Source organism: Gasterosteus aculeatus, chromosome 21 (assembly GCF_964276395.1).
Source record: "Gasterosteus aculeatus chromosome 21, fGasAcu3.hap1.1, whole genome shotgun sequence".
NCBI classification, from domain to species: Eukaryota; Metazoa; Chordata; class Actinopteri; order Perciformes; family Gasterosteidae; genus Gasterosteus; species Gasterosteus aculeatus.
In genome coordinates, this window is record NC_135708.1 from 21,317,305 (window position 1) to 21,345,182 (window position 27,878).

General features: G+C 42.6%; 1 protein-coding gene and 1 long non-coding RNA gene across 12 annotated transcripts in view; one reads left to right on the forward strand and one right to left on the reverse strand.

The window, feature by feature from the left end:
* LOC120811590 (receptor-type tyrosine-protein phosphatase mu) overlaps positions 1-27,878 on the forward strand; it is a 103,132-nt gene that overhangs the window by 48,014 nt on the left and 27,240 nt on the right. For 3 of the 11 annotated variants that reach the window (XM_078096520.1, XM_078096521.1, XM_078096528.1), the window contains 12 exons: positions 75-238; positions 315-424; positions 561-762; positions 1,060-1,162; positions 10,035-10,216; positions 10,418-10,512; positions 13,235-13,271; positions 14,982-15,056; positions 20,879-21,011; positions 22,958-22,990; positions 26,380-26,498; positions 27,249-27,323. In XM_078096520.1, coding sequence (XP_077952646.1) covers positions 75-238; positions 315-424; positions 561-762; positions 1,060-1,162; positions 10,035-10,216; positions 10,418-10,512; positions 13,235-13,271; positions 14,982-15,056; positions 20,879-21,011; positions 22,958-22,990; positions 26,380-26,498; positions 27,249-27,323 — 1,328 coding nt within the window. Of the gene's footprint in view, positions 1-74; positions 239-314; positions 425-560; positions 763-1,059; positions 1,163-10,034; positions 10,217-10,417; positions 10,513-13,234; positions 13,272-14,981; positions 15,057-20,878; positions 21,012-22,957; positions 22,991-25,225; positions 25,298-26,379; positions 26,499-27,248; positions 27,324-27,878 lie in introns of those variants that run through there. The other 8 variants (XM_078096522.1, XM_078096523.1, XM_078096524.1 and 5 more) reach the window with 4 other exon arrangements.
* On the reverse strand, positions 4,840-6,282 carry LOC144390173 (uncharacterized). The gene is made up of 2 exons (XR_013454247.1): positions 5,717-6,282; positions 4,840-5,636 (listed from the first exon to the last, which is right to left on the reverse strand). It is a non-coding gene; the product is annotated as an uncharacterized LOC144390173 (long non-coding RNA).

A 27,878-nucleotide genomic window follows, 5' to 3' on the forward strand; every position in this document is an offset into this window, starting at 1 on the left:
GGACATGGGTACAGACAACAACTGACACCAGGTAAAGACATCGATGACTCTAAACCCGTCACGTGGTCCTGCAGCGAGTCAGTGAAGGAGGAGGTGGTGTACGACACCGTGAGCTCCGTCCCACAGCACATCGTACGGAGCATCCCGCCCTTTACCAACATCAGCCTGAGACTCGTCCTCAGCAACCCAGAGGGACGCAAGGAGAGCGAGGAGCTGCTGGTGCTTACGGACGAGGACGGTACGAAAGACAACTTTAAAGTCTCTGTCCAACTCGCCAAAGAGTAAAAGTCAATTAATAAATGTCTCGGCCTCAGTGCCTGGAGCCGTCCCGGTGGACTCCGTCCTCGGCAGCAGCTACGAGCAGCAGATCAGTCTCAGCTGGAGAGAACCACTGCAGACCTTCGGCCTCATCCGGCAGTACGAGGTACAGCACATCTGTATCTATATGTCCTCTCAACATCTGTCCTCTCCGTCTGTCCCATCCACATCTGTCCCGTCTGTTGCATTGGGACATGTTCTTAACGAATACGTCATTCCAACGAGTACGTGGTTCTCCTCAGGTCTCCTACAAAGCCTTGAGCTCCTTCGACACAGAGTTCGACTTGTCCAATCAGAGTGGGAAGGTATTCAAACCGGCCAATGATACGAGCCACGTGTTCAGTGGGCTCTACCCGGGCTCCACTTACTCCTTCACAATAAGAGCTTCCACCGTCAAAGGCTTCGGGTCTCCGGTCATCACCCAGTTCACCACCAAGATCTCAGGTGAGTGCCCCAGAACATCCCACTCGGAGCCCTAATCAATACAGAGTCCCTAATCAATAGCTAGACGTTAATCAATAATACAGAGACGTCCTGTGAAGTGTCTTATATTAGATTCTACTCCGATCAAGCCACAAGGACATTCCAAAATATGAATATTCTACATAGTGCTGAGAAAAGGATTAAAGAATGTAGCATAACACCTAATTCTCCTCCTCCTCTTCTTCCTATTCCCCTCCTCTTCCACGTCCTCCTCCTCTTCTTCCACCACCTCTTCCTCCTCGTCCTCCTCCTCCTCAGCTCCTCTGATGCCAGCCTATGATAACGAGTCTCCTATGAATCAAACCGACTCCTCCGTGACAATTCTACTGAAACCGGCTCAGAGCAGAGGAGCTCCAGTCAGGTAACACACACATCAGCACTACACACACAGACACACACATTAACACTACACACATCATATGTAACTATTATACTATTATACTATAACTATTATAATACGGGTAGATGAAATCCAGCGTTCTGATTGGTTGGGAGTGAGTCGTGGGGGGGGTATTACTCAGAGATGATGTACAGCACCTGTTCACATTGACCCGAGCGTTCAGTATCACTGCACACTCACAATGACAGTTAGATTTTGCGCGACCGTTAGTTGACATTTCAGTTTTTCGGTGACGATCGCCAGAAAAAGACCAGAAATCCCACAAATGATCGGTTTGATTGGTTTGATCGGTTTGATCGGTTTGATCGGTTTGGGCAATGAGAGCTTTCGCTAGCGGACAATTTAGCCGGACGTCATGAGCGGTGTGAATGAATGAGATGCTGCGCGATCTTGCAAGGAGACCCGATGCTGTTTACCTGCACGTACGGGGACTATTTTCTCTCTAGACTACTGAAATGTTTGGTGGCCAAGACTATTTTGTACTGAAAGGCAGCAATTTACTTACTATTTATAATTTCGCTGGTAACCGTATTATAAAAGCAATAAGGTACTTGAGGCAGTACTTTTATCTTCAATAATAATAATAATGCGTCGGGCCTAACAACACCCCCAAACTGTTACAGTATTGGACGATAAAGTACAGCCTCTCGTACCTTATTGCTCAAATACTAAAAAAAGAAACGCATTTTAAAATCTGGAATCTATATGTTGTAATTAACTTCTCACCTATTTGTTATTTCACAGATAATTATCTTAAATAAAAGACAATTACTAATGATAATATTAATAACAACCTTTGATTGTATGAGATTTAAATAATCCGACATTGTTACTGTCCTTTGAATGTTTACATGAGGATATCAAACTGTGTGGTGGGAGGGAAGTTACCACAGTAACAGTTGTCATGTCAACAGCCGTAACTGGGTATTCAGTTAATTAACCATCAGCAGGCGGCGCTAATCAAAGGCTGGTGCTAACACCAGGGATTAACAGCTAATGTGTCAATCACACACACACACACACACCTACGGAGAGAGAGACACACACAAGAGGTTTGTTACAAGTTCAATTGTGGTTGGTTTTTGGTTAGTTACAGGGTAATGATGGGTTGGTTATGGGTTAGTTACATGTTAGGGGTTATTTTCATGTTCGGTACATGTTTCTTACAGGTTCATAACTTGTTAGATACAGGTTCATTACTAGTAATAATTACAATAAAAATATTGTATTGGTAATTACTATTTTATTTAAACAAATATTGGAATAGTTCAAATAAAAACATAGTAAAAACTTAACACAAGAGTAAAAAGACATTGTCTGTGCTGCCCTGATGGTCGGCCAAGCTGCAGAGCTTGGGGTGGAACTTGATGTTGGGGACCTGGAGGAGCGAGCAGCTCGTGGATCTGGGGGGGCGGGTGGAGATCTGAGGAGTAATGAGTTCTTGTAGGTAGGGAGGTGCATGTCTATTGATGCATTGATGGCTGGGTAGGAGGACTTTGTGGTACATCTGGAATGAGACAGGGAGCCAGTGTAGTGAGAGTGGGATGGATGTTATAAACATAACATATCATTTATGTAGCACCTTTCCAAACAACGTTACCAAGTGCATAACAATACTTACCTGAGTTATACAAAATACAATCAGGCAATTTATAATAAATAAGATACAAGCTGTCAGTGGCCAGTGGAGAGCAGCAAGGACTGGTGTGATGTGGTCGCTTCTCCTTGAAAGGGTTAAAAGCCTGGCAGCAGCATTCTATATCATTTGTAGTCTCTGAATGTTACGCCTGCTAATGCCAGAATAAATTGTGTTTCAATAATCCAGCGAGATAAGCGCATGGATGCCTCCTTCCAGGTTTGCAGGTGAGAGGACAGACCTGATCCTTAATGGTCTCAGTTGGGCGAAGCAGATGTGCACAACTTTGGTAACCCGAGCATCAAAGGACAGTGCAGAGTCAAAAAGGCTGTGTTGCGTGCTTCATGCCGAACATTTGTTGATATGGTCTCATCTTCCCTCCCATCAGGATCCTGGCAGCCCCTTTTTGAATGTTTTGCAGTATTGGATGTTGTTGATATCCTGTTCAGATGAACTTCTCTGCATCTGACAGGGTCAAAGTGAGGCGGAGTTTTTTTATTTGATCATTAAAGGTCAGGTGAGGGTCAAACCTAACTCCCAGATTGGTAACTGTGGAGGAGAAGGGTATGACCTGACTGTCAAAGGTGAGATGGATAATGGCGGATGACTGAACCTGGTGTGGAGTGCCAACCAGAAAGGCTTTGGTTTTGCTTTACTGTTTAACTGGATAAAGTTGTTGCTCATCCACGCCTTTATCTCCCATCAAGACAAGCGGTGAGACATGACATGGCTGCAGAGGGGTTCGAGACAGTCTTGATGTAGAGCTGTGTGTCGTCAGCATAACAGTGGAAGGACGTCCTATGTCAGCTGATTATACAACCGAGGAGGAGACAGGGAGCAGTCTGGACTGCATCTTCCCAGTGAGACACATTCAGCTCTGCTGTTGTGTTTGAGGTGGACCTGAAGTTGAGAAGCAACTACCTTCTCCAGCACTCCTCTAGTAAATTAGTGGTTATTTAAAGTTCAGGGGCTAGTTAGTAGTTAATTGGGGGTTTTGTGGTGTAAGAGCTGATTTTAAAGATAAAACATCACGGGCCGGTTTCGGAGACAAGGCTCAAGCCTAGTCCCAGACTAAAATGCTGTTTGAGCTGGCTTAACTGAAATTCACTTGCACAGACGTAGCTTAAAATACTCGTGGATTAAGCCTGTTCTGGATTAAACAAAGCCGATTGCAAAATTGAGCATTAGAGCTACTCCAGGACTAAATTGGACTGAATTGAAGCTTAAACTAATCTGCCAAGGAGGCAGGTTTAACTCCCGCTTAGTAGGCTAGGCTACTGTTTGTGAAACTGAGCTTGGATTGTTTGGGAGCATGGACTATTTGGAATATCTAAATGAGGACCAACATGCACGACAAAGGCCAGCCAGACGAATACTGCTGGATAGGAGTGATCCATTGAATCAGTTTGATGAAATAACTTTTCGAGACCGCTTTCGTATGCACAAGGAAAATGCATTGGAGATAATTACTTTGCTTGAGCCTAGACTTTCCTCTCTGTCTCAAAGAGGAAGGCCTGTGTCCAATCAACTGCAAGTTCTGATCACTTTGAGGTTCTTGGCATGTGGAATCTTTCATCGTGAAACTGGTGATTTGTGTGGTGTCAGTGAACCAACTGTATGTAGAATAGTTCACAAAGTCTGCAGTGCCATTTGTGAACTGAGGAGTCTTTACATCAAGTTCCCTGATGCTGCTGGGCAAGCCAACTATAAAGTGCAATTCTATGAATATGGGCACTTTCCAGGAGTGATTGGCTGTATAGACGGATGTCATGTTCCCATCAAGTGTCCATCAACTCCTGATGCAGAGGAATACAGGAATCGTAAGAACTGTTTTTCAATCAATGTTCAGGGTGTATGCACTCCTAATTTGGAGTTTTCAAACATTGTTGCCCGTTGGAAAGGTGCAACCCATGATTCAAGGATTTTTCTCAACTCTTCATTGTGTGCACAATTTGAGAGTGGACAACATAGTGGACTACTACTTGGTGATAGTGGATATGGTCAGAGTAACTATTTATTCACACCACATCTAAATCCCACAACAGCTGAGCAGCAAAGGTACAACAGAGCTCATATCCGTACTAGAGGGATGATCGAGCGTATGTTTGGAGTATGGAAAACTCGATTCCAGTGCTTACGAAATACGATTCGTTTCAAGCCAAGAAGATGCTGCAAAGTGATCATTGCTACAGCTGTGCTGCACAACTACCTGAAGCAGCATGGCTGTCCTGACCTGCCAATGGAAGATCAGGATGATGCAGATGTGCCCATGGTGGCAGAGGCAGCCAATGACCAGCGAGGACTTGCACACAGAGCTGCTTTCACAGTGCAGCACTTCAGCATTTAAATATGGAATGTATCCATTATGGTATGGTGGTGCTTGCATACTGTTTCTGTACAAAATTACAATAATGTAGCAAAATTAAACTAGTGAACCAAGTCGGGTAAAATGTAGTTTGTGATGATTAATACTCACTCACACGCCAAATGACAATACATTTATTTTTATTTTTCACAATTCCTCATATTCACCATGGCTACTAGTATGCAGAATTCTTTTTTGGAGCATAGCCCTCTCTCCCAATTTCATATCCAGTTCAACCTCTAGAATTCTCATTTTCATTTCATGTTCTTCTTTTAAATATTCAATTTTACGCTCATGAAATTCTCTGGCTAACTTTTCATGCATAGTTATCTTTTTTGGTCTCTGTTGGATGGTAGCAGCTTCATCTCCCAGGGGTGCCATAGCAGATGTGGAGGGTTCAGGCTCGTTGTGAACTGGCTCTTGATTGGTTTCCTCTGGAAAAAAAGACCACTGTTCCAAACTCAAATCAACTAATATGGTCCTGTAACCAATTTACTTCCTAAGGTATATTTACCATTTGTGCTCAGTTCTCCATGTTCACTGTCCAAATGGTCATTGTCTGGTATACCATCCAGAGGTTGCTGGTGCTCTATTATACCAGACAGCAAGTCACCCAATTCATCACATGTGTCCTTTATTGGTGGTCCACCACCTGTAATAAATCGCTCTCTTCTGCTTGCTGCATTCTCTTTTTTTAATCCCAGTTTAATGTTCTTCCATAGAACCTATGAAGGCAGATATCATTCATTAGTTTTCTTTTTTGATGTCACAAAAATAGTAATATGGGAAATCTGAAATACTGGTACTGATAAGGCATAATAAAAATAAGTTTGTCTCCTGAAAATTTAGGTCATGGTGGAGAAATGATTGTATATTTCTTTCCCCCTCACATATAGGTATGGATTTTCCTTTGTGCAACATATCTTACTCTACCACCATGTTTAACATGCATATGCCCCTTTAAAATAGGTTACTATCCTTTTAAACAGGATATTCATTCAATGTGAATGCTACAAGCAGCAGGAGTATTGTATTTGGGTAGGCCATAAATAAGCAGGGTATAGGCAACAGGAAACAAACACATATTTTTGTGCCTAATAATGAAGATTAACTCACCTGCAGTTGTTGTACTGTTCTTGTGGTGACATCTTCATTTGCATTGAATTCTTTGCCAATTGCAGTCCAAGCACTTCTTTTCTTATGTTCAATAGCAGCAGTATGGATTTTGCTTTCAATGACTGGATGGTTCGATACAATTAGTTTTAGTAGTGCTTTTTCATGCTCACTATAATTTTTGGAGCGAATTCTCTTTGCCTCTGACATTGTGTTGTCTCAAAATTCACTGCAACAATGGTGTTTCATACTCCATTTCAGGTTTTCATGAGCACAATTGGACCAACAGCCTGTGCTTCCACTTAGTCTAATGAGGCTTGAACCAGGTGTTCTCATTAAGCTTACTCCAGGACTCCATAGTCTCAGACTAACTAAGCCAAATTTATGCCATGTTCATGCAAGCCACTTAAATAGCCAGGATTAACTAGTCTGATTTAGGCCTACTTCAGTCTTGATTTAAGCCCTGTCTCCGAAACCGGCCCCACATGTATTAATGGATTGGTTTTAAAGATGACTATATTTACCTCGTAGATGGATTGGAGTAGAACTAGGAATTATCAAAAGAATAAAGTTGAAAAGTTGAGTACACTTTCTGAGAGATGAGAATGGAGGGTGAGAAGTTTTTAACGCTTACACGTCGGCCATCTTTTCTGACCAGAGATTTGTTCTGTTATTGTTTGTAGTCGAAGACTGTTTGAGTCCATCAACATGTGACGCTTAATCCACTTTTCAGTGGTACAAAGACGTATAATAGAACAAACACGCAGCTGGTAGTACGTTCAGGTGCCCTAAAACACATGTCGACACACTTATGGATGACAACAAAAAAATGGATGATTTCAAGTGGATCTGACATTTATGGTTTTCTTTTTATGCAAGAAGAAGAGGTGTGTATGTGTGTCTATGTATTTGTGTGTGTCTCTGTGTGTGAGTGGGTTTGTCTGTTTGTGTCAGAACGTGTGTGTTAATTGACATGATAGTTTTTGTAAAAATCCATCAGACTGAACAGATGCTGCTTGGAGATACAAACAATGTTTGTGTGTATTTATATTTAACTTTGCTTTTGTCTCTTCTGACAGTTTCGCCCCTTGGGCACAACAACACCCACACACAATGTACAACTCACACTCATTTATAGGAGCCTCAAATAAAACAAAAGGTGTTGCCGCTAGCGACCTGCAGCTGTAATCAGATTATTGTCACACAAACACACACATACAGTGCTGCAGTATGAGCGTGAAGAAATGTGATTGCAGACGGTTTGTGAAAGAAATAGAGAGACATGAAAAGAGAGAGAGAAGAAGTGAGGTGGATGAGAGAGAAAAGAAATGGTGAGAATGAAGGAATGATTGAATCTTTCGCTTTTCTGCTCTTTTCTGCGGGGTATTAAAACAATACAGATACTGTGTGTATGAGTGTGTGTAAGTCCATGTGTGTGTGTTTGTTTGTGTTTGTGCGTTTGTATGTTTTACAGAGTATGTCCGTCTTCCTGTCGTCCTTTGGTTTCATGTTGGGCAGAAAATACCACAATACGGCAGTTTCACCGTCCACACCCACCATATGTGTGTGTGTGTATGTGGGTGTGTGAGTGTGTGTGGGTGTTTGTGTGTGTGTGTGATATATGACTGCTGTCCAAATTCTAGTTTCAGGGAGAAATACAACTATTGTTTCTAACGTTTCCCCCGAGACTCAAACGCTGATGAAAGCTCTCTGTGCTGCGTTCAGCTACTGTGAGGTGTGTGTGAGGCTCAGGCTCAGAACACTGTGTGCGTATGAATCCGAACACACACAAGTCAGTGTGGACAACAAAACATATGTCGCCTTCTGCTGGCTTGTCTTTGGTCTCAATATGTCTGCAGGGTGCATGAAGCACCTGGAGAATCCTTTAGACCTTTTAAGATTTTCATCAAGCTTTCATGTTGTCAGTAGAGTATGTATAGAGTCTGAAGAGTTTGTGTATGTCGATATAGTTTACGTAGAGTCAGTGGAGTTCATGTAGAGTCAGTAGAGTTCATGTAGAGTCAGTGGAGTTCATGTAGAGTCAGTAGAGTTCATGTAGAGTCAGTAGAGTTCATGTAGAGTCAGTAGAGTTCATGTAGAGTCAGTAGAGTTCATGTAGAGTCAGTAGAGTTTGTATATGTCGATATAGTTTACGTAGAGTCAGTAGAGTTCATGTAGAGTAAGTGGAGTTCATGTAGAGTCAGTAGAGTTTACGTAGAGTCAGTAGAGTTCATGTAGAGTCAGTGGAGTTCATGTAGAGTCAGTAGAGTTCATGTAGAGTCAGTGGAGTTCATGTAGAGTCAGTAGAGTTTACGTAGAGTCAGTAGAGTTCATGTAGAGTCAGTAGAGTTAATGTAGAGTCAGTAGAGTTCATGTAGAGTCAGTGGAGTTCATGTAGAGTCAGTAGAGTTTACGTAGAGTCAGTAGAGTTCATGTAGAGTCAGTAGAGTTCATGTAGAGTCAGTGGAGTTCATGTAGAGTCAGTAGAGTTTACGTAGAGTCAGTAGAGTTCATGTAGAGTCAGTAGAGTTAATGTAGAGTCAGTAGAGTTCATGTAGAGTCAGTGAGGTTTATGTAGAGTGAATATAGATTTATTTTTATTTTGAAGAGTCAGTATCTTTTCTTCTCAGCAGATTGAAGCCCCACTGAAGCTTTACATCACCATGGTAACAGACATTATTTGTGGGTTGATCCTTTGTCAGACACAGACATAGCTGGTATTTATCCGTCCTTTAAAACTTCTGAGCTCGCAGCACAACTCTTGAACAGGATTTATTTTTTCAATTATAATTAGTTCACGAACAAATAGACAATTTTTCATTGGACGTCTTTCTATTAGTTGTCTGTCTTCATGTCCTTTCGAGACATTTAGGATTTACTACCTGCAGAAAAGATGGAATGAATTATCCGTTTAATGTCAGACTGATCTGAAGTTACAGCCTCCACATGCACAGCGAGTTGATAAAGATGAACAGAGTGATGGAGGAGAGGCAGAGCTGACCTTTCTGTGGAGCTGAATAATGAACCAACAGATGGAGGAGAGGCAGAGCAGCTTTTTATGTGCACAAAAACCTTTTCAATAATATCCAACTGTGTCCCTCAAACAAACTAAGAGCGTCAATGCTCTGAAATCTGAAAACTGCTACAATGTCCAGATTATTAATATCAGATCTAGAACCTTCATCTATCATCATGTAATGTCCTTTTATCTCCATAAACCGACTTGCACCTTATTGTACTATGGTGCTATAGTCTTATCATCCAAATGCTACTCATTTTGCATGTTGACTTTAAAAGGATTTATTTCACTTCCATTAAGTAGTTGTTGAGACACACATTTAAACTGATTGATCTAAATGTTTGAAGAAATGAAATTCCCACAATGCATGTGGATAAACAGTTCGATAGCAGCCCATCAGACCCAACTAGCAATTCTATAATGTATAAGATATTCCTTTATTAGTCCCACAATGGGGAAATTCACAGGATCGCGGCGGGAGAGTGGACAGTGCACACAAGATACATACACATACTCAAAAAACAACAATACAGAAGCAGCAGTAATAAGTAGTAGGTAAAAATATAATAATAGACAAAATAAAAAATAAGAGAGTAATAATAATATAATAGTATAATCTGCATTATATCATATTAAGTGTTCTTCAGAAAATGACACGCTTTGATTTTTTAAGTGATGTCTTCCACCTGTCTGTCTGCAGTAAGTACCAGGTGGTGGTGGAGGAGGAGCGCCCCCGCAGGCAGCGCAGAGGAACTGCGGAGATCCTGCGCTGCTATCCGGTTCCGATTCACTTCCAGAACGCAACGCTTCTCAACTCGCAGTATTACTTTAGTGCAGAATTGCTGAGGAGCGAGCTGAGGACCGCCATGAGCTTCAGTGTGGGTCAGTCACAGACACACACACACAGCTAGTTGGTTAGTCAGTCATGTAGTTCATTAGGTGGTTAGTTATTTGGGTGGTTACCTATTTTGTTAGTTAATTAGTTAGGTGGTTACTTAGTCAGTTAATTAACAGGTTAGGGTTGGTTGAGTACAGAATTATCAAACAGGTAAGAGTGAACTTGTGACATGTATGTATATATAGGTGATAACAGGACCTACAGCGGTTACTGGAATGCTCCTTTACTGCCTCATAAGAGTTATGGGATCTACTACCAGGCCGTCAGCACTGCTAATGGGGTGAGTACACCTGATCTCTAACACACCTGATCTCTAACACACCTGATCTCTAACACACCTGGTCCCTAAAACACCTGATCACTAACACAACTGATCACTAACACACCTGATCACTAACACACCTGATCTCTAACACACCTGGTCCCTAACACACCTGATCACTAACACACCTGGTCCCTAACACACCTGATCACTAACACACCTGATCACTAACACACCTGGTCCCTAACACACCTGATCACTAACACACCTGATCTCTAACACACCTGATCTCTAACACACCTGATCTCTAACACACCTGGTCCCTAACACACCTTGTACCTAACACACCTGGTCCCTAACACACCTGATCACTAACACACCTGATCTCTAACACACCTGGTCCCTAACACACCTGGCCCCTAACACACCTGATCACTAACACACCTAGTTCCTAACACACCTGATCTCTAACACACCTGATCTCTAACACACCTGGTCCCTAAAACACCTGATCACTAACACACCTGGTCCCTAACACACCTTGTACCTAACACACCTGGTCCCTAACACAACTGATCACTAACACACCTGATCACTAACACACCTGATCTCTAACACACCTGGTCCCTAACACACCTGATCACTAACACACCTGGTCCCTAACACACCTGATCACTAACACACCTGATCACTAACACACCTGGTCCCTAACACACCTGATCTCTAACACACCTGGTCCCTAACACACCTGGCCCCTAACACACCTGATCACTAACACACCTGATCACTAATACACCTGGTCACTAACACACCTGATCACTAACACACCTGGTCCCTAACACAACTGGTCACTAACACACCTGATCACTAACACACCTGATCTCTAACACACCTGGCCCCTAACACACCTGATCACTAACACACCTGATCACTAACACACCTGATCTCTAACACACCTGATCTCTAACACACCTGATCTCTAACACACCTGGTCCCTAACACACCTTGTACCTAACACACCTGGTCCCTAACACACCTGATCACTAACACACCTGATCTCTAACACACCTGGTCCCTAACACACCTGGTCCCTAACACACCTGATCACTAACACACCTGATCACTAACACACCTGGTCCCTAACACACCTGATCACTAACACACCTGGTCCCTAACACAACTGGTCACTAACACACCTGATCACTAACACACCTGATCTCTAACACACCTGGTCCCTAACACACCTTATCACTAACACACCTGGTCCCTAACACACCTGATCACTAACACACCTGGTTCCTAACACACCTGATCACTAACACACCTGGTCCCTAACACACCTGATCACTAACACACCTGGTCCCTAACACACCTGATCACTAACACACCTGGTCCCTAACACAACTTATCACTAACACACCTGGTTCCTAACACACCTGATCACTAACACACCTGGTCCCTAACACACCTGATCACTAACACACCTGGTCCCTAACACACCTTATCACTAACACACCTGGTCCCTAACACACCTTATCACTAACACACCTGATCACTAACACACCTGATCACTAACACACCTGGTCCCTAACACACCTGATCACTAACACACCTGGTCCCTAACACACCTTATCACTAACACACCTGATCACTAACACACCTGGTCCCTAACACACCTGATCACTAACACACCTTATCACTAACACACCTGGTCCCTAACACACCTTATCACTAACACACCTGGTTCCTAACACACCTGATCACTAACACACCTGGTCCCTAACACACCTGATCACTAACACACCTGATCACTAACACACCTGGTCCCTAACACACCTGATCACTAACACACCTGATCACTAACACACCTGGTCCCTAACACACCTTATCACTAACACACCTGGTCCCTAACACACCTTATCACTAACACACCTGGTCCCTCTAGTCTTTTTTTCTTTGGCAGCTAAACTGATCTCAGCTTGCAGTGGATTAATTTGACTTTGACACATGTTGAATGATCTCAGGAGAGTTTGAAGTTCTACAAAATGCTGGTGTCAAGATGTCCAATCTCAGAGTGCAGCAGAGCTGTGTGACAGGGCTGTGTGCGTATGTTTGTGTATGTGTGTGTGTGTGTTTGTTACAACAAAGCATCCACATTGTTATATTCTGTTCGTCAGTTCAATGTCCTCAACTTTTTTTTCTGTCTGTCATAAAAACCAGAGAAGTGAGACAGAGAAGTCACACAACAACACACAGACAATCAATTTAATGGAAGTGAAGATTTAGCAATCTGACCAGTGGCACTAATAGGCTTCAGTGGGGGATGCGTGTGCGTGTTTTATCATGTATATGTGTGAAAGGAAGATAATTGCTAACCGTTACACACACATGAACAACATGTTAATTATTGACGGCGGGAGATTTAATTGGTGTGTGTGTATTGAATAATGCAGCAACCGTAGTGCCTTTTACTGTCGCCACACCGCAGAGACGCTCCACTGTGTGTGTGTGTGTGCGTGTGTGTGCGTGCGTCAATTTGTCATCTGTTAGTTAAAACCAGAAAGACTCAAGATGTTCTTTCTCGCCTTTCACCAAAACCCTGCCTCACTTTGTGATTGTATGTGTGTGTTTGTGTGTGTTTGTGTGCTTGTTTGTTCTCCTGGAGAAAATTTCCAGATGTGACAGCTAATATGTCGCCATCTGTGTTGACAGGAAAATAATTTGCTTCTCTCTCCAACAGGAGACAAAGATTGACTGTGTGCGAGTGGCCACCAAAGGTAAATAAGTGTGTTGCATTTTATTTTGAAGGGCTATATTTTCAGATTAGATTTTTTACTGCCAAGTAGAACCAACTAGATTGAGTCAACTTCATATTTAATAATGCAAAGAAAGGCGGTAGGAGAGAGGAACAATATAAATTATTCCACAGAACATGTTATTTTTCATTTTTCATTTGCAAAAAACATTTTTCACTTTGTCATTATATGCTGTTGTGTGTAGAATGTTGAGGAAAATAATGAATTTAATCCATTTTGGAATAAGGCTGTAACATAACAAAATGTGGAAAAAGTGAAGCGCTGTGAATACTTCCGGATGCACTGTATCCTCGAAGATGTATTCCATATATTGTTACCCAGCAGTTTTGTCTCTGTTTATTCTATACTGAACTGGATTTAAGTGCTAAATCAGCTGTTGGCTAGCCAATCAGCGGCTAGTGTTTTTTAATGAGAGCCAGACGGCAGTTAGCTGAGCGCTAGGCTAATGGTTAGCACATTGTCCCATCCAGAAGTATAATGGCCAGCAGATGGCTGCTCGTCCCTGACAAGAACATCTGTCTGTAGAGGAAATGAGGTATTTCCTCTACAGACAGACGGATAGACACACAACAGAAAGACGGCACACACTGAACTCTTTGCCATGCTAACGCCAGGCTAACGACCCGGGCTATAGGCGTCCAGAGAGCTGTTAAGCAGTAGAGCTAAACAAGCTAAACACACTGTAATGTCCCCTGATAAATATTCAGTGTTATCACCCTCTCAAACAAACACAGACACGCGCACACACACTCTTATTTATTGACTGTTCTGGCCTTAATCAACTTTTATTGGAGCACAGTTCTGGTGGCTAACGACACCAGATGCTGATTGGCTCTGCTGCTCCCCCGGCACCTGTCGGTCACGCAACAGCAGCTATCAGATCTCCCAGGGGGAGTCCCCCCCCCCCCCCCCCCCCCTTTCAGAGTATCCATGATGCCTTGCAGCGCTATCAGTGAATGAAGCCGATGTGAATGTGAAGGAGAGATGAACGTCATCTGAATTTTAACTGGACATTTGTTAGTACAAAGAAAAGTTTCAACCGCAATGATTCTATTTTATTCTGAAACAGTAGGATGCTCTGAAACACACACACACACACACACATTATCCCGTTCCCCTCACACAGACAATTGCTCCAAGCTCTGAGTGTCAGTGAGGAAACTCAGATCTAGTCAAACAAACCAGACGCAGTGTATAAACACACACATAAATGTACACTGTATGTAAATATGTACATATATATTATATATAACACATATATATATATATATATATATATATATATATATTTACAGTTTGCAAGTACAGTACATATTTACTATCTTGTGTTTGTACGCTGTTTCTATTTTTTGGCTCTAAATGTGAATTTGCTTACTTTGACATTTAGAGTTTATATATGTATAGATAACATTCTATAAGACTTACTGAAGAGCTGTAGAAACGCAGTTTAACTCTTTTTGAACTTTTTTTTCTGCTGCGGGAATCGGGGACCTGCACTTTCTGCTTGTTTGACTAATGACTGATTGATTGATTGGCCGATTGATCGATTGGCTGATTAACAAGCTTCTATTTCAGGTGTGTCACTAATATTTCTGCTTCAGTACAACCACTGCCACAGCCTGTCTGTCTATTTGCCTGTCTGTTTCTCTGCATGCCTTCCTGGATGAACAGCTGCCATTATCGTCACCCAGCTCACAACGCCGTACATTCGCATCGCCCCAGCCGCCGGAGACAAGCAGCTCCCAGGTCAGCCAAAGACACGTAAACTCTCAGGGTGCCCTAACAAACATTACGAAACAACAACCGACAATAGAAAAGAAATTAAAGCTGCGAGCCGCGATAAATGAGCCTTTGCCTCCCCTTGCATGTCCAGGGGGACGGTCGGAATAAAAAAAGTACACTCAATGACGCCCGAACTTACCTTTTGGCCAAAGTCCTTGCTGTACTGTGATGTTTTCAAAAATTATGAATTGTGAAATGATTTAAGATCAATTCCATATATTTCAAACAGGCGTCTTTTGTCGTCTCTGTGAGAGCTGAACACAGAGAACTGAGGGAGAATTCTCAACCAGCTTTTGGAATTAACATGTGAAGTATACACATTTCTGATTGAGTAGAGGTCTGGCAGATATATTCTGCAAACTCCACTCACTGAATGTGTCTCTGCATGATAAGGACACCAGCATTTAACCTTGTGACCTTGTGTGACAACGTGGGTGGCTTCAGGAAGAGAGCAAAGCTGTGGAACAGTGACTGTGCACAGACCTTTGCTTTCATCAAGTGGCTCATTTCTCTCCGGTGAGGATGTGGACAGAGGTCTAGTCATGTCGGCCACAGCAACAACATTTGACCAACTTGATTCAATATCTACAATCCTACTCTCCTGACATGGGGGGGGAGGGGGGGGAATTTGCATGGCTGGATTGGGTGAGAAACCCAGTGTCCTCTGACTGTGGCCTCCAGGTGAAGTTTGCAACAGCCACAATTCACTTAGTTTTGGGTGGGTGGAAAGCAGGAGCACCATGACCTGGCACAGAAAACTGGATCACTCACTTCTCTTTGCTTCAACATATTCATGTAACATATCAGAACTTATATGTCACATATTCTGCAATGACTCTGATCAAAACAAGGAAAAGGAACAGACTGCACCTGCATCAAAGCCGTTGCTTAAATGAATATGTGTTTAAGGGGTGCTGTCAATCCAAATTGCCATTTGGAAGAAATAAAATCATGTGAAGTAACTACATATTTAACTGTGTGTGCCAAATTTAGTTACCGTTCGAGCACATTTAGTTCCTCAAAAGCACCTCCGTTTTGACTGTGAAGGCTCTATGGAGTAAATTTACCACTTACGAGCCAAAACTCCACATCAGATCTGTACTGTCATCACCTAGAACACATCCAGAATGTTTCATGAGTTTTTGAGTTTGCCAAGGCAAAGACATATCTGCTTGATCTTTCATGCAAGGCCATGTCGCCACGGCAACAAAGTTTTTCATAAACCTTCAATATTCATGGTGAACTATCATCAAAGTCTTACGGCTTTACTTCACAAATGTGCTGTTGATGTGATTTAATGGCTAGAAGTACCACATCAAAGTGTGAGGCCCTAATAAACACAACCATACAGAGAGTTGTGTTTGAGGAGAATATGGAGAAGTACTTCGGTTTAGACTCAAGAAAGTTCTGCTAAACCACAAGAATAAATGGAAGCAGTGCGGGTTGAAAATGGACCTGAACCAGCCAACACTTCCTGCGTTAAGGAGGTAGAGTTTGATGTCTAATCCATAAGGAGCTTGTTGAGGCTTCGCACCTAGATAGCTGGAGGACATGCTGAAGGCTCTAGATCTTGTTGGGATGTCTGGGTGGACCAGTCTCTTCAGTGTCTCATGCAGGTCAGGGACTGGGACCGTGGCAGACCCAGGTAATAGTTCCCATTAAAAAAAAGGGTTATTACACTGCTCAGACTCGTTGGGAGAGCTTGTTCATTGTTTTCTGGACCAGTGGCCCACTGGACCTGTAGTCTCCAGGATCAATGGACCAGTGACCCGGGGGACTGTTGGACAAGAGGACAAGTGGACTATACCGGTATATGAGTTTGCTCATCCAGTCTACATGTGCCTGGTGGTCTGGGAGAACGACCATGTCCCTTAGGGAGTCCTGTGGGAGGTCCGGTATGATTACAAGGTCCTTGTGTGACCAAAGTGAGAGCTGTGTCTGGACAGCCGACATGTGTTCTCTAGGAATCCTGTTTAGGATGTTTATGGACAGGAGGAGTGTCCAGTATGGGGACCCCACAATAGAACCTCTGACAAAGAGGTTCAACATTCAATCAGAAAGTTCAACATCTGAGCCGGATGTTCACCATCTCTTCAGGAGGTCCAACATCTTCAACCTGTTAGAGACACATTAGACCCAGAACCTTCCGGAGAGACTGCTATGTATATATCAATGTATGTATATACACAAAGAGTATGTGGGACATTAATCTCAGACAGCTAACACGGATACATCTGCACACACAAACACACACACACATACAAATAGACACACACACAAACAAACAAACAGACACACATGCTCACTCTGTAATTCACAGTTCCCAGAAAATTACATTAAAATATTTAGCAGCCTGAAGGTTGAGTATAATGTGTGTGTGTGTGTGTGTGTGTGTGTGTGTGTGTGTGTGTGTGTAAGGGGAGGGGGGGGGGCTCAGACACACTAAACAGCTGTTTTCCTTGTACACACACACAGACACATTAGAACACACACATTGTAACACAAGCACATTATGACACACACCTCCCACTCAGCGTGACTGGCTGAAGCCCGAAGCCGAAAACTGCTTCTCTTTGGCCTACTGTGACACACACAGACAAACACACACTGACACACACACACAGACACACACTGACACACACACACTGACACACACACAGACACACACACACACTGACACAGACACACACACACACTGACACACACACACTGACACACACACAGACACACACAGACACACACACACTGACACAGACACACACACACACTGACACACACACACTGACACACACACAGACACACACAGACACACACACACTGACACAGACACACACACACACTGACACACACACACTGACACACACACAGATAACCTCCCTCTTCAAAGTGTTTTGATAGCCTTTAAACTGAAAGCAGCACATCTCCCTGCCTCCAGGGCTGTGTGTGTCTGTGTGTGTGTCTGTGTGTGTGTGTGTGTGTGTGTGTGTCTGTGTGTGTGTGACCTTGAAAAGACAAAATAAAAACAGAATAAAGAACCCTGTTTCATAGTATAACCCAACACATTTATTATTATACTGAAAACCAGTTGACTGCAGATGGTCTTTGGTAGTTTCTGTCTCTGGTGGTCTCTGGTCTTAGGGTTAGTCCTCAGGCCTCATTTATAAACGTTGCGTACGCACAACAGAAGGCGTACGCCGCTCTCTACGCAATAATTGGTATTTATAAAAAGCAAACTTGACGGAAAAATGTGCCGTCCTTCACGCAAGCTCGGCCCCACACGTACGCACAAAAACGGGTGAAGTGAACCGTCGGCAAATGCAAGAAACACGCAAACGTGTGTGAAACTAGACTGTTGTCAAAGAAATGCCAATACTGCCTCTCATAAATAACACAAACACCCGTCTGATCTGCAGAGTAAAACAAACAAATACAAATTAACACATTTTCAAAAAGAAAAGTGAAATATGTTCTGCAATAATATCGGCATGTTATTAAATTCATCCTCTAAACACAGCTGTTGCTTGTCAGAAGGAATCAGACGGACGGTAATAAAACGCCGTGATGCCGTCACGATGCGTAATGACGCTGATGGCTGATCTTGCGCTCTTAGAAGACGTGGCACATGGAAGGATTGGCGCTGACGCGCTGAACGCTTCTTTGCTTCCACTTTGATGTCAGACCAGTTTTTCTTTATTTGGGTCCGAGGTCGTGAGGCTGCAGCGTTGCTCTGCAACCTTTTGCCCCTCAGGTGCCTTGTTGGCATCAGTGATGTCCACACTGTGTCCTCCAAAGAGCATCTTACGTCTCCTTCCACCTCCCAATGATCATTTCCACTTCACACGGAGTGAAGTTACGTTTCTTCATTTTCCTCTCAGTGTTTGTCATGATTTCGCAATCGATGAATATTATTTTGTGGGCGTTCCACAGACTATATATGGGCAACTGTGGGCGTGACATGAAGCCGCAAAAGCTGCGCTGCATTTAGAAGTGATTGTGATTTATTAAGGGAAAACTGCGTAGGACGTTTTATAAGTCTGAATGTTTCTGTGCGTCCGCACGTCCTACGTTTCATCCGCACGACACTTCTGGTGCAAATCCTACGCAAGGTTTTATAAATGAGGCCCCGGGTCTCTGGTACAGACTTGTTTCTGGAGGTCTCCGGTGTCTAGTCTCTGGTACAGACTTGTCTCTGGTGGTCTATAGGGATCTCTGGTCTCTGTTGTCTACTCTCTGGTCTCTTTGTTTCTGTTGGACTTTGATATCTAGTCTTTGGTACAGACCAGTCTCTGGGGGTCTCTGGTACAGACCTGTCTCTGGGGGTCTCTGGTACAGACTTGTCTCTGGTCTGTAGTGTGTGGTCTCTGGTACACTGGTCTCTGGTGGTCTCTGGTAGTCTCTGGTATCTGGTGGTCTCTTTTCTCTGGTACAGACCTGTCTCTGGGGGTCTCTGGTACAGACTTGTCTCTGGTCTGTAGTGTGTGGTCTCTGGTACACTGGTCTCTGGTGGTCTCTGGTAGTCTCTGGTATCTGGTGGTCTCTTTTCTCTGGTACAGACCTGTCTCTGGGGGTCTCTGGTACAGACTTGTCTCTGGTCTGTAGTGTGTGGTCTCTGGTACACTGGTCTCTGGTGGTCTCTGGTAGTCTCTGGTATCTGGTGGTCTCTTTTCTCTGGTACAGACCTGTCTCTGGGGGTCTCTGGTACAGACTTGTCTCTGGTCTGTAGTGTGTGGTCTCTGGTACACTGGTCTCTGGTGGTCTCTGGTAGTCTCTGGTATCTGGTGGTCTCTTTTCTCTGGTACAGACCTGTCTCTGGGGGTCTCTGGTACAGACTTGTCTCTGGTCTGTAGTGTGTGGTCTCTGGTACACTGGTCTCTGGTGGTCTCTGGTAGTCTCTGGTATCTGGTGGTCTCTTTTCTCTGGTACAGACCTGTCTCTGGGGGTCTCTGGTACAGACTTGTCTCTGGTCTGTAGTGTGTGGTCTCTGGTACACTGGTCTCTGGTGGTCTCTGGTAGTCTCTGGTATCTGGTGGTCTCTTTTCTCTGGTACAGACCTGTCTCTGGGGGTCTCTGGTACAGACTTGTCTCTGGTCTGTAGTGTGTGGTCTCTGGTACACTGGTCTCTGGTGGTCTCTGGTAGTCTCTGGTATCTGGTGGTCTCTTTTCTCTGGTACAGACTGGACTCTGGTGACTAGGCTCTGGTAGAGACTGGTCTGTATCTTGTGGTCTCTGGTCTGTTACTTTCCAGTCTAGAACTCAACTGGTCCAAAGTCATTTCCTTTTCCTTCATTATAAAGATACCTGAGAGAAATGTTTCCACTTTGTAATTTCCGTCACGACCAGCTAAACACACACAAACACACACACAAAAACGCTCACACAAACACACCCTTTGACTGATGGCAGGTGTCAGGTTCAGATTGGGAAAGTGTTGTAGGTCTTACAATGACACACACATACATTACATACACACACACTCTCACACATGCACATACACAGACACACAGGCGGGTAATGGGTTTTCTATGGGACGTCTCATCACATTATACAGTCAGAAGGACTCTCTTCTCTCCTCTTCACTTCCTCTCCTCTTTACCTCCTCTCAAATACTGACGGGCTGTGATTGAAATCCACACTAATCACATGATGCCGTAAAGATTAAAATAATGTATAAATGTTCAAATGTCATTTCTAGTTATTTTGTATGTTTGCATGTTAGATTCTTTCCGTCCGTTGAGGTTTAGCTTGTGGAAGATGAACCATTGGACAATAAGAGGATGTGGTTGCAGGAGCAGCCACCAGGAGGCCGGAGCCGGAGCAGGAGAAGCAGTCCGACCACACGGTGAAGATTGCCGGGGCCATCGCCGGCGTCCTCCTCTTCATCATCATCTTCCTCGGGGTTGTCCTGCTGATGAAGAAACGGTAAGATCAATTACCTCTGTGTTCATGGGATCATTCTGTCTCCTCTCCGTCATCTCACGCTTTCTTCTTTATTTATGTGGGCTGTTTAGCTTCATCTGATCGTTGATTGTTGCACTAAATAAACAATAGTTTTAATCACCAAATAAAGCATTTAAATCCCCCCTTTCCATCATTTGACTGATAACTGTGTTTAATTGTAATGTCAAAAGTGATTATTTAAATAACTTCACCATTGTTAACCACCACAGTTAACAATATAACTCAGTATTTTATTGGAGGATAATGTTAATGAAAGTGTTTTGTTTGATAATGGGTAATCTTTTTGATAAATGGTAGTTTAGTTAATTGTAGGAATTGGTTTGGTGTTTCATTTGTTCAATAGTAGTTTATGGTAAGTCTTGGTTTTGATATTGGTAATTCAGTTGTTTAATGGTAATAATTAGTTATTTTCTTCAGATGGTGAATAAAGAATAAGTTATGTTAATGAGAGTAAATGGTTGCATATCATTTTTCACAGAGCTTTATGTTAATTGATAATATAATGGTATTTTATTAAGCTAATGGCCATTAATGTGTTAAATAGCAGTTCATAGTAATTATTTGTTAATAGCAGTAAATTATATTGATTTAAGATTAATGTTGTATATTTCTACTCTATTCATTATCACTTTTATGGAATATGAATATATATTTTTTATATTCTTTAATAGTGGTAGTATTTTATATTACATGTAGATGAATTGAGTTACATCAAAGAAGTACACACACACACACACACACACACACACACACACGCATAGACTCACACACTCATAGTGAGGATGATAAGGATAAATAATGGAGCAGATTGCAGCAGTAATCACCATTAAAGTATATGGGGATCCACTTTATTCTTCAACATCAAACACACAACCCTGCTGGGACACACACACACACTCACACACACTTAAACACAGAGCAAAGCTTCTGTGTTTGGAGAACGTCGACGATGAGACAGAAATTTAGATGAAAGAGCGTTTTATTCTTTGTTTTTTTCCAGAGTTGCCTCGAGCAGAATGGCTCCAGGCTACAGAAACACACCCATCTACACTTCACACACACTTTCATCAGGATGTGTGTGTGTGTGTGTGTGTGTGTGTGTGTGTGTGTGTGTGTGTGTGCGCTGCGTTCCAGTCACACTCCTCTGCTGGGTGGATGGAGCTCTGATCTCTTTAACAGATACTAGAGAGAGGAAACGTCTCTAATGAGCTTTTTAATACTGACGGGGTGCGTTTGATTTTCATTCTGCCAGCAGACAGAGGTTAGACTCATTACAGCAGGAGTCTGTCTTTAGATTGTGATTGGCTGCAGGGTGATCAGGCAGCAGCAGGTCTTTGTAGGACGGCGTGTTGATACATGTAGGTGAAGGATCATTTCAACAGGACAACGGAGCCTCTGTCATCTGCTCTGCCTTTGCTTCAGCAATACCGTAATGTGCAGAAACACAAGTATCTAAAGTAACAATATTCCTTTTTATTATATTAAACAAAGTTATAAGTAGTATGTTCATCGTTCAGATAATCGTAGTACAGCTGAAAGTACAACATCTGCTTCTTTGATGTAAAGGATTAAACTAGACGGTTAATTTCCTTAATTATAATTACAATACTTTGTAAACTATATAACAAGTACTACTATATTAACTGACTACTACATTATAAATCAAGTACAACTACATTAATATTTAAGCCCTACAGCTGTAGACTCCTATAAACTGTAGCCATAATAAGCAGATTCCTTCCCACGTGGTTTCAGTCTCCTCCACACAGAATAATACAGCTCATCTGTTCAGTTCTTCTCTCTGGGACATTAATCTGTTGTTTTTCCTTTCTCTGTTTTTCTGTTTTCTCTTTCCCTCCATTCCATCTCTCCTCTGCTCTGCCACCCCCCCGACCCCCACCACTCAGACGGAGAAATTATCACTCCTACACTTACTATCTGTGAGTAACCTGTTTGACCTGCAACCTTCACCTTCACCTTCACAACATCTCAACACCTCAAAGCAGAACTTCCTAACTGACCTCTGACCTTCAACTCTTACATGTTCATCTCTGACCATTATTCCTTTGATCCCTGATCTTTAAACCTTGGATCTATGACAGTTACAACTTCCATCTCTGACCCTCAAATCGTTCATCTATGACCCATAAACCTTTGACCTCTGACCCATAAACCTTAAAAAAAGAGAATTTGCTAGAGAAGAGAAAGGGAGCAAAATATTCTCCATAAGTTGACTGATGAAGAGATGGTTTCTTTAGAGGCGTTTTTACATCTGGCTGTCGCTTTAATATTATGATGCTACAACTCTATGAATCTATTACTTATGACGCACTTATGCTGCACGTGTACAGACTGTAAAGCCCTTTGAGACAAATCTGTAACGGGTCATTTTGGACAAAATAAAGTGAATAGAATTGAATTAAAGTTACTTTCTATAAATCGATTACATTATGAAGCTATAACTATAACTCTATTATATTGTGAGGCTATAACTCAATACATGTATTATATAACTGTACAACTAAAGACATATTTTACATTTTAATTCTGCAGCTCTATAAACATTTTACATTATAACCCTGTATCTCTATAAATCTTTTACATCGTAGCTCTATTACGTTATATTTCCGCAGCTGTATACATCTTTTACACTATAACTCTCCAAGCTCCAATTTTCTAAATATATTACGTTATGATGCTGTGACACTAAGACGCTAAAGTATTACATGTACCTTTGACATGTAGTACAGAATAAAGTACTATATGTATCTCTTGAATTATAAGTACAACATATACCTCTTAAATGTAGTAGAAGAGAAGAATAGAGAATAGAGACCTCTGAAATATAGTAGGTGAAGTATGATGTACTATATGTACGGTACAGAGTATAAAGTACTGCTTGGGGAGGACTCCAGCTTCATCCTCCTGATTGGTCCCTCCAGGTATCTCCGACCCGACTCCTCCCCAGCTCACCGAGCGCGTGAATGTGTGAGTGTGTGTGTGTGTGAGTGTGTGTGTGTGTGTGTGTGTGAGTGTGTGTGTGTGTGTGTGTGTGTGTGTGTGTGTGTGTGTGTGTGGTTCAGGGTTAACAGAATTAGCCAGCTGTAACAAACCTGTTTGATAAAATGATGTTACAATAAGAGACGCACACACACACACACACACACACACACACACACACACACAGTTACACATCATCATTGTGTTCTCACTCATTAGATTAGCATTGATTAGCTTGGACATGCTTGTGTGTATGAGTGCCGTTAAATCCATCAACCATGACACCTCGTTGATGATGTCAGGACACACACACACACACACACACACACACACACACACACACACACACACACACACAGTCTCTATTTAAGTGAGATGTAAAAGCTGATAAAGCACAGGTAAGTTTGAGTGTGTGTGGGTCAGAGGTCAAAGGTCAGTTCAGATAATTGGAGTCAAGAGAGGTTGACACTGCAGGAAGGAAAGAAAATACTCAATAGTAATTTTGTCTTGCTTTGGAGTGGTTTTGTGTGTCTGTAGTGGTTTTGCGTCTCTTTGAAATGTATTTCTACCCTTTGTAGTTTGTTTGTGTCCCTTTGTTTTGTTGTTGTCTCTTTTTGTAGTGTAAAGCCTGGTTTATGCTTCTGCGTTTTCAGAGCGACGCAGACACAAGCCCCCTTGCGTGTTCCTTGCGTGTCTTTTCACACCTCCTTGCGTCCTGCAGCACCAGGCTGCGATCGGTCCGCTGACTACGTCCTTTACGGAGTCTCACGTCTCCGCTTTCACAGCCCGATACCGCCATTATTAAAACGAAGAATGTTTACGAGAGAACGGAGCCGATTGAAGAACTTTTGTCGGAGGAAATGCGTAAATATGAGCGCTTATACGAGCCGTCATTGGCGGGTTTAGAAGCGGGTTGGATTCACGGAGGGAGATCGCCGCAAACGCCGGTTTGCCGGTCGAGAGGAACAAAGTCGTGGAGGAAAATACGGGACAAATGTGTCCTTGATGAAAAGCAGCAGTGTGGATGCACGGGGCAATAAAGTCTATGATCAATAAATAAAGCAACCAGCGACTTCCACACACAAAGACGTGACTCTCCAGGTCGTCTTCAACAAAACACGTGACTCCACCTGTTGTTCTGGAGGTGAATCGCTCTGCAACACACGCAGGACTTTACAACCAGGAAGTGAAACCAGCGCGTCGACGCAGCGACGCAGACGCAGAAACACGCGCCGGCCTTAATCTTGGTATTTGTTTCCTTTCTCTTATTGACAGCAGTCTTCAGACTTTGTTAACAGACGAATGAACATATGGAGCTTGTTGTTTTTATGTGATGCAGCAGATAAAGAGTTTGTGTGTTGCGGTCTGAGTCAGAGGAGCGTTGTCGGTTGTCTGGCTCAACCACTGATGAGACGTGAGGGGGAGACATGAGGGGGAGACGTGAGGGGGAGGAAAGCAGCACCTTGCCTCAGGGCGCTTTCACCGCCCCCCGACTCACACAGACGCTCTCACAGTACTCGCACTTCCAACTTTAAAAGCCTTTTTATATTTATTTATATATCTCAGTATTTTTTACCGTTTCCATTTTCAGGTCACGGTTAAACTTTGCACTTTGTGCGTGTGTGCGTACATGTGCGTGTGCATGTGTGCGCTTGTGCTTGTGAGCAATTGGACAAATGGATGTTTTTTTTTATTCACACACTCGAAATAGAAATAGAGAGAAATAAATCGAGCTTTTATGATGTACAGTGGTTGTTTCTGAGTGTTTGTGTGTGTGTGTGTGTGTGTGTGTGTGTGTGTGTGTGTACATGGTACAGATGATGGTAGATGGACAGATGCGAGGATGGAAATATGTTTTTTGTGGTGTAAACTATCATAGTTTTTTCTTTGCAGTGGTGATACAAGAGACCAACAAATAGGGACATGATGTATAAGAATTACCATATGAAAAGTTATTTGTATTAACAATGAAATAAAACAAGCACAGCTTGAAAGCTTGAAAATCATTAAGAAAAACCTTCCATGTTTTGAGTACAAGAAAGATCGACATTCTTCAGCTTTGTTAATCATTCAGGAATTTAATTGTGGTCAGTTCATTGTGAAGAATGATCATCACCAGCCGCCACAGTTTAAACTGGTGAGCACATGAAGTTAAAGAGAAGAGGACGTTGAAGGTCGCAGCGGCTGAAACAACGCCATAATCCCTCACTTTTAGTTCTTCATCACAAGAACCCTTCCTACACTTAAAATGTTGGCTTCTTCTTTGAACCTCTTCTGGTGGGTTCATGCTTCTCACTGACGGAGGGGTTGTCTGTTTGTGTCTCTACAGGAAGTTGGCAAAGAAGAGGAAGGAAACGCTGAGTTCCAGACAGGAAATGACTCTGATGGTCAACAACTCCCAACACATAGTGATGGTGGACACACACACACACACACTTAACGGACGCAGTGAGTACACACAAAACCTATGACAACAAAGACGGGGGTCTTTTATTTTGAAAATATAGGCCTTAAAATCACTTTTATTTTGAAAGATGGAAATATAACAAAATGCGGTTAAAATCTGTCTGATAATAAAAGTCACATTGAAAGGACAAGTGTAACAACAGCAACACAACGAGACAAAACAAGTGAAGACAGCCTGAGGAGACAAAATAAAGACAGAATTAGACGGAATACAGAAATATGAAGTGAGAAGATAAATAACACATAGACTCATGGCAGACAACAACATAATAAGACAAAAGGACAGAACGTCTCTTTATAGTTCTTTTCATTCTATTTGTAGTTGTTTTGTGTCTCTTTGTAGTTCTCAGGTTTCTCATCTCTTGTTCATGTTTTTGAGTCTATTTGTAGTTATTTAGTGTCTTTATAGTCGTTTTGTGTCTTTTAGTTTTTTCGGGTCTGTTGATACTTTGTTTAGTGTCTCTTTATAACCATTTAGTGTCTCTTTATAGTGGTTTTGTGTCTTTTTTTGAGTGCTTTTACAACTTTGTCTTCGAAGTGAGACGTTGTTGATGAAGCCCAAAGTCCATCTCATCTTCCAAATTATCCACTTTTTAGAAATAGGGGCACAGATGATGATGATGATGATGATGATGGTGATGATGGCGAACGATCCTGGGTTCTATGGCTAGAGGAAGAATACATTTCTGTCCCAGAGGACATTAAAGTGGTGTTTGTTGTTTCTCCTTCCAGCTGTATCTTCTCCGTCTTCCTTCGCCCTTAAGACAAACACCATCAGCACCACCGTCCCCAACTCCTACTACCCAGGTAACACACACACACACACACACACACACACACACACACACACAATTGTTCACAAACCATGGTGACACGACCAGGGCGACCGTGGCTCAGTGAAAGAGAAGAGTCGTCCTTCAGTTAGCGCTTTGATCCCGGCTCTGCTAGTCGGCATGTCAATGTGGCCCAGACACTGACCCCGGATTACTCCCACAGGCACAGTTGGGTGTGAATGAATGTGAATGTTAGTTCATTCTGATGGACCCTAGATGCTCCTGTCATCAGTCAATCAATGAGTGTGATTGATGACGTGTATTAAAGAGCTTTGAGTGGTCAAAAGATGAGAAAATATCAATAAAAGTAGACAACATTTACCTTTTAGCAGATATTATGTTTTGTAATAGACATGGGAATTTAGCAGGGTGCAGAAATACTAATTCATTGATTTGATTGGTTTCTGTCCAATTTAGTGATTTTGTCACATTAGTGATTAATTGATTCTGTTGCGTTACTGATTAAGAATCCAACCAGAATGATGGTGATCATCAGATTCACAAGAACACTTTGGAACAGGATAAGTGA